Source organism: Panthera pardus, unplaced genomic scaffold, assembly GCF_024362965.1.
Source record: "Panthera pardus isolate Hobbes unplaced genomic scaffold, ASM2436296v1 HiC_scaffold_3, whole genome shotgun sequence".
Lineage (NCBI taxonomy): Eukaryota > Metazoa > Chordata > Mammalia > Carnivora > Felidae > Panthera > Panthera pardus.
Window position 1 is genome coordinate 46,806,869 of NW_026526876.1, and position 12,434 is coordinate 46,819,302.

The 12,434-nt window shown below is 34.3% G+C and overlaps 1 protein-coding gene across 2 annotated transcripts in view; it reads left to right on the top strand.

Annotated features, from left to right (window-relative positions):
- The window catches only part of CLTC (clathrin heavy chain), a 65,606-nt gene that overhangs the window by 38,428 nt on the left and 14,744 nt on the right, over window positions 1-12,434 (top strand). For both annotated transcript variants that reach the window (XM_019431068.2, XM_053893467.1), the window contains exons 9-18: window positions 152-304; window positions 919-1,041; window positions 1,909-2,046; window positions 2,259-2,423; window positions 2,658-2,838; window positions 4,188-4,351; window positions 8,627-8,752; window positions 9,394-9,536; window positions 11,369-11,603; window positions 12,284-12,406. In XM_019431068.2, coding sequence (XP_019286613.1) covers window positions 152-304; window positions 919-1,041; window positions 1,909-2,046; window positions 2,259-2,423; window positions 2,658-2,838; window positions 4,188-4,351; window positions 8,627-8,752; window positions 9,394-9,536; window positions 11,369-11,603; window positions 12,284-12,406 — 1,551 coding nt within the window. The remainder of the gene's footprint in view (window positions 1-151; window positions 305-918; window positions 1,042-1,908; window positions 2,047-2,258; window positions 2,424-2,657; window positions 2,839-4,187; window positions 4,352-8,626; window positions 8,753-9,393; window positions 9,537-11,368; window positions 11,604-12,283; window positions 12,407-12,434) is intronic.

Genomic DNA, 12,434 nt, shown 5'->3' on the forward strand with positions numbered 1-12,434 from the left:
TAACCACAACGCTTGCATATTTATAATATATTCTGGGATAATTGAGTAAGTGCCTGTCATACTAGTTTTAATTTATAGTGGAAGTGATATCAACTATTTATTTATAAAATAGCTCATGGATTACTAAACAATCTCTTTTTCCTTTGGACAGCTGGAATGTTCTGAAGAACTGGGTGATCTTGTGAAATCTGTGGACCCTACCTTGGCACTTAGTGTGTACCTGAGGGCTAACGTCCCAAATAAAGTAATTCAGTGCTTTGCAGAAACAGGTCAAGTCCAGAAGATTGTTTTATATGCTAAAAAAGTGAGTTCAATGAAACAGATTCTCAATATAACTTTGTCAAAACATTGAGAAATTAGCCTATAGGAACTGTCAGTGACTTTAGTAGTGAATTTCTTTAAATTTAGAATTACTTGAAGAAGTATAAACATTCTGTTTTAGTTCTCACATACAGAATTATGCTTATTCAGAGATGGAGACACTGGGGCACCTGGCTGGCGTAGTAAGCAGACATGCAGGGCTGATTGAGGGGTTGTGAGTTCAAGCCCCATGTTGGGTGGAGAGATTACTTTAAAAAAAAAAAAAGATTTTAAAAAAAATGGAGGCACTCTTGCTTGGCTTCTCAGAATTTAACATGTCAGGGGCCTGTTACCTGTTAGAACAAACTTCGAAATGGTCATTCATTGAAACTAAGTCAGTTATAAAAATTTATAGCTATTCATTCAGGTACGTTTGCCACCAAGGTGTCTCTTTGCCTAATATAAACAAACCAGAGTCAGTTAGCATGTTAAGTTAAAACTGAGTTTGTACTTTCACCAGTAGTTCTATATTAGCAAAATTCTGTTGTAGAAAAAGCCTTTAAATGATATAAACATGAAACTTTGCAGCAAAGTTGCAAATTTTTTTTCTATTTGTAGGTTGGATATACTCCAGACTGGATATTTTTGCTGAGAAATGTCATGCGTATCAGTCCAGATCAGGGACAGCAGTTTGCTCAAATGTTAGTTCAGGATGAAGAACCACTTGCTGATATCACACAGGTAAAGGCATTAAAATGCATTCTGTAGAAGGTAAGATTTTAAATAGGGAATGGAGGGATCTGGGTTTAAACAGCTTTGGAGAAAAATGGGTTATTAACCTTCCAATTTGTAGAAACTAGAGTGTGTTCATCTACATGCATAAACCTCAAGTGTCTTATTAAAAAATACAAAAACAAAAGTTGCAGAAGACTGGACAGGAAGATACCACCTATATACAGTTTTAAAACATGCAAAACAGGGGCACCTGGGTGGCTCAGTAGGTTGAGCATTCAACTCTTGATTTCAGCTCAGGTCTTTATCCCAGAATCCTGGGATTGAGCTCCAGGCTAGGCACAGAGCTTGTTTGGGATTCTTTTTCTCTCCCTCTCTCGTCCCTCTTCCCTGCTCACACACATGTGCTCTTGCTCTCTCTCAAATAAAAATTTAAAAAATGTGCAAAACAAACACCATCTTGTTTAGAGATGTATGTATTAAAAATATGAAAAATACATGGGAATAATAAAACACAAAGGATGGTTGCTACTGTTGGATGAGGGAAGAGATGCATAGAGGAGGTGGGAGTCACAGATTCCTTCATATTTTGTATTTTAAATATTTCATTACAATTTTGAAGCTATTGTTTTGATTATATTGTGCTATTATATAGTATCTTGAAATACTTTGTTTTTACCAGAACTAAAAATAACTGCAGATGACAAAAATTTATTCTTAAATTGTGAAGTGATATTGTATAAATAATATTTAAATCTGGGATTTGGTCTGGCAATTTTTTACATGTAAAGTAAGAGATTTCATTTATGTATTGTCAGCAATATCATAGAGCAGGCTTTAAACATATTAATTTCCTCTAAATCCTTTTTTTTCCAGATTGTGGATGTCTTTATGGAATACAATCTAATTCAGCAGTGTACTGCATTCTTGCTTGATGCCTTGAAGAATAATCGCCCATCTGAAGGTCCTTTACAGACACGGTTGCTTGAGATGAACCTTATGCATGCACCTCAGGTATGTTTTTTCCTGTTTTTTTTTAGGCATGTTTCCAACATTGTTTTAGTAGTTAATTAGAGCTGCATAGATTAAGCTATTTGAAGCTACTGAGATGCCTTTGTACTCTCTCCTTTGTTAATTGACTACTGAATCTTCATGTGTAATCTAGGTATAGAATTATTAATATAAATGGGGTATAAAATAAATTTGTCCTATTTGTGTTTTTATAGGTTGCAGATGCTATTCTAGGGAATCAGATGTTTACACATTATGACCGGGCTCATATTGCTCAGCTGTGTGAAAAGGCTGGTCTACTGCAGCGTGCATTAGAACACTTCACTGATTTATATGACATAAAACGTGCAGTTGTTCACACCCATCTTCTTAACCCTGAGGTATTACAGTCTTACCTAACAGAAGCTATTATGATTAATAGGTTTATTGAAAATTTGTTTGTAGCACTGAATAATAGTAATTTCATTCCACCATTAGGTTCAATGTTATTTTATTTATTTATTTATTTATTTATTTATTTATTTACTTACTTACTTACTTACTTACTTACTTACCTACCTACCTACCTACCTACCTACCTACCTACCTACCTGCCTGTTTATTTTGTCCTCTAGTGGTTAGTGAATTACTTTGGGTCCTTATCAGTAGAAGACTCCCTAGAATGCCTCAGGGCCATGCTGTCTGCCAATATTCGTCAGAATCTGCAGATCTGTGTTCAAGTGGCTTCCAAGTATCACGAACAACTGTCAACTCAATCTCTGATTGAACTTTTTGAATCTTTCAAGAGTTTTGAAGGTAATTAAGAGTTTCTGAATTGTTTTAAATTAAGATAGCCAAGAGGGGGTTTTGTTACAATCATGGGCTGTTGGAAATTCTTTCTACAAGATCAGTTTTATGGGATAGTTTTGAGTTTTATTTAATAAATGTCAACTCTTTTGTGCCGAGTTCTGGGGATGTGCAGTGAACGAGACTGTCTGCTTGGATATTTTAGAGATGAATTAAAGGCAGAATTTTAAGACCCAAATATATGTAGTAGCTTTGTCAGAATTGTATAAAATAAAAATACAAATGATGAAGTATAATAAGATTTCATGCTTATGTTGTCTGAATCTTACAGTGGCAAATGTTTCTAGCCAAGGACATTTTGTGACTTGTCACTATATACTGGGTTTTCTCCATCTTCGCACTATAGTTAATTTAGGCTGGATAATTTATTTCGGGGGTGGGTTGTCATGTGCATGCAGGATATTCAGTAGCATCTGTGGCTTCTGCCCGGTAGATGCTAGTAGCATCAGCTGCACCAGTTGTGGCCACTAAAAGTGTCTTCACACATTGCCAAATGTCTGTCTTCTGGGAAGGAAATCACCTCATTTGAGAATCACTGCTGTACCAAGTACTAAATCACTGTTGGGTTACTCTTGGGTTTATTACCTTTTTTTCCTTCTTTTTGTCATAACTGTTCTCGATAGAAGGAATGAGAGGTTTCTACTAGTTTTCTCTTTCTGTATGTTAACTATGCACTAAATTGATTTTGTTCATTCAAGTACAGTATCTAATAGCCACGTGTAGCCACATAAAGTAATTAAAATTGAATACAATTAAAATTTTAGATCTTTAGTCACAGTAGCCACATTTCAGGTGCTTAATAGCTGCATGTGGTTAGCAGCTCCCATGTTGGACAGTGCAGATCTAGAACATTTTCATCATTGTAGAATGTTCTGTTGGGCAGCACTGTATTAAATTCTTTTCAAACTGCTTTTGTGTTTTTCCTATTAACTACATATAGGAAAAACCTGCTATAGGGGACATTTAAAATTTCTCATAGGGAATATGGTGTGATTTTTAGCTTTCATACTAAGTAGCTGTCCCCCTATTTCTCAACTACTAGAAGACATTGAATTGTTCTGTAGGGATTAAAGTGCAAGTCCATTTATTGAACTGATTACTAGATTAATTAGTATTCTTAATTGAGCTATTCTTAATTGAGCGTTTTGAGCAACCAGTTTGGGGGGGGTGCTTATTCAACATAACTTTTTAAACTGAGGTATAATTGTCATAGTATTTTTTAATTGCTTAAATATTTTTCAGTTCTATCATTCTCAGAGGTGTATGTATCCTTAATTTCAGTTATTTGTCTCTTTAAGGTCTCTTTTATTTTCTGGGATCCATTGTTAACTTTAGTCAGGACCCAGATGTGCACTTTAAGTATATTCAGGCAGCTTGCAAGACTGGGCAGATCAAAGAAGTAGAAAGAATCTGCAGAGAAAGCAACTGCTATGATCCTGAGCGAGTCAAGAATTTTCTCAAGGTAAGTGGTTTTGAGTAATGCACTTTCTGGTTGGATTGAAGATCAACAGTTCTACATGGGTTTCATCATAGTATTGATGAATATCTTTATTGAAAATATCTTTTTTTCCCTAAACGGGGAAATTTTTAATATTCTTGTATTTTGTGCTGAATGATTTCTTCCAAATGTGATACTCTATGGTTTCCTCTGAAATAGGGAGGGGAATTGGTAAATAATACCTAAGAATGACGAGCTCTTAAAAAAGAAAAAAAGAATGACCATCCTTTTAAAAGAAGAAAAAAAAAATAGCACTATGTCAAAGGAATTTCCTTTCTTTTATTTCAGTTTTGAAAAGTGGTTGGAGATTCTCCATGTCATTTTAGAATTTCGTGTATGCTCCTTTTGAAGATTAAGATCAGCTTGCCCTCAGTGTCCTTTTCAGGAGCCTCTATTATATACAAAGCATTTTGTTATCTGAGAAACATCAGTTTGCCTCTTATCAAATTAGCTTTTCTCTAGAAACTGAGTGTTAATCATATATAGTTCATTAAACTGAAGGTAAGATCAAACAGAAAAAACCCTCACTCCGTGGCAGTAGTTATAGAGAAGTAAGAACTGCCTGTGTTGGAGTGAAGAGTAATGGTTAAAAGATCTTTAGCTCTTTAAAACATACTTAAGGGCACCTGAATTTGTTTAATGTTTACTTAACTTTATTTATACCCACTAGTTCCATTGTGAAAAAAATAAAACTTCAGAATTGGCATTTGTCGATAAAAATCAGGTAGACTATGGAACACTCAGACTACCCCTTTAAAATATATGTATTTATATATTTCGTATTTGAATTATATAGAATGATTCCAGAAACTGTGTATAAAATTCTTAAGTATTTCGTGCTTTTTGGAAGCATTTTACCTTGAAACTAAAACCAAAATGTTTATTTTGTAATTCAGTAAAAAACATAGGCTTTTCCTATTCCTACACTGTTATTTTGGATAATCTATGGTTTTATTAACTGCTCCTTTGAAGAATCACTACTGGGTTCTAGATTAAATAGCTAAACTCTTAGAGGTTTTCGTGTAATGTAGTAGTTAAAATGTAGAAGTTGCCCCATAGTTTAGATGAAAAGATAAACACTCCCCCAGAGTATAACTTTATAATATCTTGGCCATCATGAGTATTCTGAGTAGCCTGGCCAGTCTGATGTATTTGAATCCATGTCTTTCTGGTGTCAAAAAGCCCTCCAAAGGAGAAGTATTTGATACTTCATGCTTGACTAGAGTATCCATGACAATAGTTCACTTCCTCCTTTGAGTATCGGCACTGTTTCCTTTTTTTAAAAATACTACCAGACTCTTACACTATCTTTTTTATTGTTAGGAAGCTCTTGACTGTTAAGCTTCAGTTGTCATTTCTTTAGAATTGTGTTTTGTATTTTTGAGTCGTTTATGTGCAAAACGAGACTAAATTAACTTTTTCACTTAATTATCTTAAACTTAAAAAAAAAAAAAAAAGATCTTCTGGATTCTAGCATGGTGCAGTCATAGGTTGCTTAGCCCCCCTGAGATGTAATGAGAGAGGACTCCCCTTCCATACATCACACTATGAATTAGGTGCAGATCTGGTAGAGTAGGGAAATGGATATGGATTTTGGGCTTTTAAACTAGTCAGACCTGGTTCAAATTCTATTTCTGTTATTAGCTATTATTCAGTATCTGTCTGTTATCTCAGGCAAATTAACTAGTATGACTTAGTCTTGGTTTCTCCAACCAGAAGCTGTGTTGATCAAGTTAAGTACCTTGTATGCCACAGGTGTTCAAGTGATAACTCTTGTTAATGTACTGTATTGGTGGGCCTGAAAATAAGGTAGAATCAGCCTACATATGCTCTCTTTCTATCAGGCAGGTTTTCTTTTTGGTTTTAAGTTATTCCTGACTTTGTGAAGGAATTTTAATTCCAGCCTAAGTTAGATGTAAACCTCGTGTCTTATCTTCAGTCTGAGATGGAAGCTCAGTACTAAGATGCTACTGTTGTTTTCAACCTTTCACCTCAGTGGTAAGAATGAACATACTAGGCCCTTTACTCACTTTACTTATTGACCTGTATAGTGTAGCTACAATGCTGCATCTCATCATCACTGTCATTAAACTTCAGTTTGGAGGTATTAGCTATATGAGAATTGGTGGTATAAGTAAATTGTGGTAAGAAAAGTAATCTTGAACATTGAAGTGCCAATTACATGTTAGCCACCAGAAATACAGAGATTGGTAGATTATGACTTCTCTTTAAAGTAGCTTTTGAGCCAGGATGAAATGATATCATTAGCATCATCTGACTCACGCATTAACCCTGTGGAACTGTGGCTGTCTGTAGAAAGCATGGAACTGTTCTTCAGACCCCTGATGTGCTTCCTGCTGCCTTTGATCTTATTTTTTATCCTTTTTCTTTTCTGGTTGTACTTACGCCATACTTGCCTGCTTGTTATTCCTGCACCTCCCTGCCTCTCCTGCCTCAGGACCTTTGCTTGTGCCCCTTTCTACTTTTTATTTCCCTTCAAATCTTCATGACCAGGATCTTTTACCTTCGTTCAGGTTTCTGATGAAATGTCATGAGAACGGATGATGTCTCAGCTTACCCTTCTTAGAATAAAACCTATGCCTATTCCATCCTGCCCTCCCCCATATCCTGCTTTATTTTTCTTTAGAACATTTAACACTATAAGACATTGTTTTTTCCCCCCTAGAACATAAGTTCCTTGAGGGAATGCTGCAGTGCATAAGAACAGTGTCTGATATGGAGGTACTCAGTAAATATTAGTTAAGTGAATAACTTAATGTTTAAGAAAACCTCTGAATGTGTTTATATAATTTCAGTTTTGATCTTAAAATCTTTAACCATAATTGCTAATGGGTAGCCTTTTATTTTAGTAAATAATTAAAAATATTAATAGCATCACTGTCATGTATGAAATCATGTGCAAATTTAGGCAATCAAAAAAATACTAGTTTTTATCTACTTTTTCAATCTTAAATTGTCTTTGCCAGCAGAAATTTTAAACACTCATGCATGAGAATAGAACATCTAAGTAATCTTACATACTTCCAAGTGTATTTCCTAAGTGGTAAAATAAAGTCTATAATATTTTATGTGGTTATTAAAGAGAGTAAAGAGGACTAGTGTGTTGATCCACTTTTTGATGTTCATTTAGTAGGAAAAACTTGGCCAACTGAAATCTTTTGGATAGGTAGATCCAGCATTTTGTCTAGAAATGATTCTAGCAGCTATTAGTAGAGAGTTTCCATGGTGCTAAATAAATAACAACACATGCTTTAGACTTTCCTTAATGTGAAAAATCTGCAGCTGGACTTCCACTTCAGATTTACAGCCATTTTGATTTTTTTATTCCAGGATTTCTCCTGACTCCTAGATTTAGTTTGGTGTTACACTCTGGTCACTTCATAGGCTAATTTTCAGTTACTTATAATTGGATGAGTGATATGTGCTAAACTTAGGAACCATTTTTTTGTAACATTGCAAATGTTCTTAGTGGCTGTCCATTGGGGAAAGTCCTATCCTGCTTAGTTCTCCTTGCTTAGTAGACTGTCATAGAGGAATCATTTATTGAGGAATGTTTTACTTTGTATAAATGAATTCCTGATGGAAACTGTTGTTTTTTGTGCTGTACCTTATGTCTGTGGAATGTAACAGGACATGTATCAGGTAAATGCCCAGTGTAGGTCTTATCTACCTGTCTGTAACATCTGTGTAAATCTGTAAGTAGGATTATAGCTTGGTATTTGTAATGGTAAAAGCAACTGGTAATTTAAAGATGTCTTTTCTTTATGTGCTTTTTTCTTTTTTTAACCTTTTTCTTATCACAGCAGCATGTGGTATATTCGTGGCTGTCACCATTATGCTGCTCCTTGTAGGCTTTATCGTAATAGTGTTAGGGGCTAGCCATATAGATTGGAATTTGGGAGGGGTAAAAAATCACTAGTTTGAAACAACTATGAGCCATTTTTGCCATTTTGACAATGTGACTGTAATTCTTAAATCAACACTCAATTCAGTTGAAATGTTACTGTTAAAGTCCCCAGTGTGATGATTTTCTATCCTGAATGCCACTGGTGGCTCACAAATCTTAATTTGTTACTTTTTTTTGGTAAATGGTATATGTGGAAAGGACCTTTATGTGAGCCTCTCCCACCAGCGTAGAACAGATTCCCCTATTTTACATAGATTCGATAGCTCACAGAAGGAGACAATTACGGCTTTTTTTTGTTGTTCTTTTTTCAGGAAGCGAAGCTAACAGATCAGTTACCACTTATCATTGTGTGTGATCGGTTTGACTTTGTTCATGATTTGGTGCTCTATTTATATAGAAATAATCTTCAAAAGTATATAGAGATATACGTACAGAAGGTAAGTAATACTTAAAAGTACCATATTGTAGATTGTACTTCTCACACTATGGAAATCTTCATATCTTTTTGAAACTCTGTACATAATGGGAGTGGTCTGCTACAGTGGCTTTCAACTTTTTTTTTCCCCTTCAGAAAAAGGGGAATCCTTATTTAGATTAGAATTTTACATTCAGGTATAAGTTTGTAAACCAGAACAAGCTGCTGTAGATGAAAAAGTTGGGTGACACCTACACACAACTTACTTGGTGACCTAACCCCTGAGGTGTTCGTGTGGAAGCCATAGACTTTTAAAGCACAGTAAAACCATCTTAAATACTGATCTTAGAAACTTTACCTTCTAACTCCAGAAATCGAAAGGCAGTTCTGCTGTAATGGAGGCCTTTAAATTAGTCTTCTGTACACATTCTGTGACTGTAGCTTCTTTGGACTTACTTAATTTATGTGGAGCGATGCTGAGGTAATTATTTAACCAAGCCACACTTCCTGCTAACTTTTCCTGTCTACTTGCAAATTTAAACTCTCGGTTTATTACTGAATTTTAAACTGAGCTAAAAAGGGGAAATGAGTTTAATTTTTTTAAAACTTCTTTATGCTTTCTTTGCTTATTAAAGATAACGACATTTTTTTTTTTAACCATAGGTGAATCCGAGTCGACTTCCTGTGGTTATTGGAGGATTGCTTGATGTTGATTGCTCTGAAGATGTCATTAAAAATTTGATTCTTGTTGTAAGAGGTCAATTCTCTACTGATGAGCTTGTAGCTGAGGTTGAAAAAAGAAACAGGTGTGGTACCATTTTGACCTATATAACTGGGATAAATCAGTCTCTCTTAGCTTGGTAATGGATAAAAATACAACCTGTCAGTTGCCTAAAAGCTGTTTAATGTGGATCATGATTCCCTGGAGACATCTAATTTAGAAGTGATAAGTTAGCTGTAGGTGCTGAAAGAAATCTGTTTTCTAAAACATTACAGCTTTGTCATATAGACATTATTTGCATGTTTTTAATTACAGCTGTGTGATTTGACTGTTTTTAATGTAAACTATGTAAAAGCCTCTTTTTACTTAGTTACAGTACCACTATTTTAGTAACTGATTCTTCTCTGATTAATTTTTCTCAAGTATAATGAGAGAAAAGGGTCCCTGCATAACTCTGGGGTTAAACTGATTTTTAATTTGAACCTTAATGTGATAATATGAATTCTGAATTTCCAATAGAGGAAATTTCTAAAATTTTTTTCTAAAAATTTATTGTACCATGAAGTCTTTTTTTTTAGCTGGGACATTTTGATGAACTAGTATGTTTAGAAAGTGTGGATAGAGTAAATGAGATTGGCGGGTTGGTATAATAGTGGGAAATTACTCTGGCTTTGAAAGATAACGAGAAACCCTATGGGATTTAATTTTAACCGGGGTTGGTATAGGTGTCCTAATAATGGTATTCATAGAATTTATATTTGAATATTACAAACATAGAAAAATTCTGTACTTAAGTACAATGGAGATCTAGAATACTGATTTTATTTTATTTTATTTTATTTTATTTTTATTTTTTTTTTTTTAGAATACTGATTTTAAAAGCTTGAGCCTAATTTGAACTGATTATAGGTCATAACAATTTAATATTTAGAAGGAGGTTTCAGTTGACTCTTAAATCTTAATACCTGAAAACAATCTTGTTTGTTGTGTATTCTAAGTCAATAGCCAGATAGAGCTAGACAATTTGGTCTTTAAGTTACAAGTTATATTGTGATAAACTAGATTCACACCTGAGTCACTAGTCTAAATGTGCCTTAGCTAATCTATATTCTTTCGATTGCCATGGCATATCTGCTTGGATTGCATGTGTTTATAGGATCTTGAATTTTTGCCTTAATACAAAAGTTGTGTCTTTACCCTAATGGGAGTGTATTCAAAATAACTACATGAATTTGGTAGCCAAAATATGGCCTACTGTTTTTCCTCTGGGTGCTTGTAATACTTAACCATGGTCAAAAGAGTGTTAGTCATCAGGACCATTGAAACATAAGCTACAATGTAGTGAAACCATGATCCTTGGTGGAGTGATCATATGACTGGCAGTATTATTAAACCTAGAGTGTTTTTTTTTTTTTTTTTTCTTTTTAAACCTAGAGTTTCTAATGCTACCAGATTTTTTCCCATTGTGTATTTAGGGTACTGACCCCTGTGGCTATAGGTAATGTCTGTTAATTGTGTTAAAATTATAAGAAACCTTAGGTAATCTGGCCTTTTTTCTCATACCACATACTCTTCTTCCAAATATCTAGATATTTTGTCCAGTATAAAAAAGAACAACATGAATCTGTGAATCTCTTCTTTCTATATTCTATCTAGATAATGTGGCAGGTAGGTCTAGGAGACTCTAAGGCTATCTTCTGTGTAATGGGCAAATCATTTAATCATCTCTGAAACTTAATTTCCCAGTTGGTAATGGAATTTTTGAGAATTCAAAATCATTTATGGGAAAACATTATATACCATATAAGGTACTTCTGTATTTAGCATGTCAAGAGTTGTGTGTGTTTTGTTTTGTTTTTTTATAATACAGCATGTGTGGTTTTGTGTGTATGTGTGTGTGTTTTTTTTTAATACTAGATTGAAACTGCTTCTGCCTTGGCTAGAGGCCAGAATTCATGAGGGCTGTGAGGAGCCTGCTACTCACAACGCATTAGCCAAAATCTACATAGACAGTAATAACAACCCAGAGAGATTTCTTCGTGAAAATCCTTATTATGACAGTCGTGTTGTTGGAAAGTATTGTGAGAAGAGAGATCCACATTTGGCTTGTGTTGCTTATGAACGTGGCCAGTGTGATCTGGAACTTATTAATGTGAGTACTAATAGCTGAATGTGTACAGAGAGAAGGCTGCATTTTTTAAAACCTGTTGCATAATGTTAAATTAGTGAATTTTGAGTTTAACAGTGGCTTTAGGTAATACAGAGCATTTCTTGTAGATGAGTGCTTTTTTAAAAAACTTTATTTGACAATAATTGTGAATTTAAAGTGGCCAAAATAACAAATTAAGTCTATCTTCACTTATTAACATTTTAATCCAGTAGTTTTCTCACTGTGTTTTATACATTGTCTCATACATAAACACACATACGCACCATACATATGTATATGTGTGCACATAGGAGAGTAAGTTGCATACCTCTTCAGTGTATAATCCTAAGAGTAAGGAATTCTGTTTCATAACCACACTGTAGATACCAACTTTAGTTATTTTGACACTGATAGAATACTTTAATACCTGTTTTAGTCTAGTTTTGTCATTGACCCAGTCAGTGACATTTTATAACATTTTTTTCCTTTTAGTATAGGATTACATATTGAATTTTAATTACAACTTGGTTGTGACTTATTCATGTTTATATGTAAAAGTAATGGATTTTTTCCCAATGAAACAATAAAAAGCGTGTATTTATATAAAGGAAATAACCTTTAAAGTAGTCAATAAGAAGTCTTTACTTTTTACCTTGAAACTAACCTGTTAATATCTTACTTAGGTTTGCAATGAGAATTCCCTCTTCAAAAGTCTTTCCCGCTATTTGGTACGCCGAAAGGATCCAGAATTATGGGGTAGTGTGCTGCTGGAAAGTAATCCTTACAGGAGACCCCTTATTGACCAGGTAAAATTGGCAAATGTATTCAAGGTTC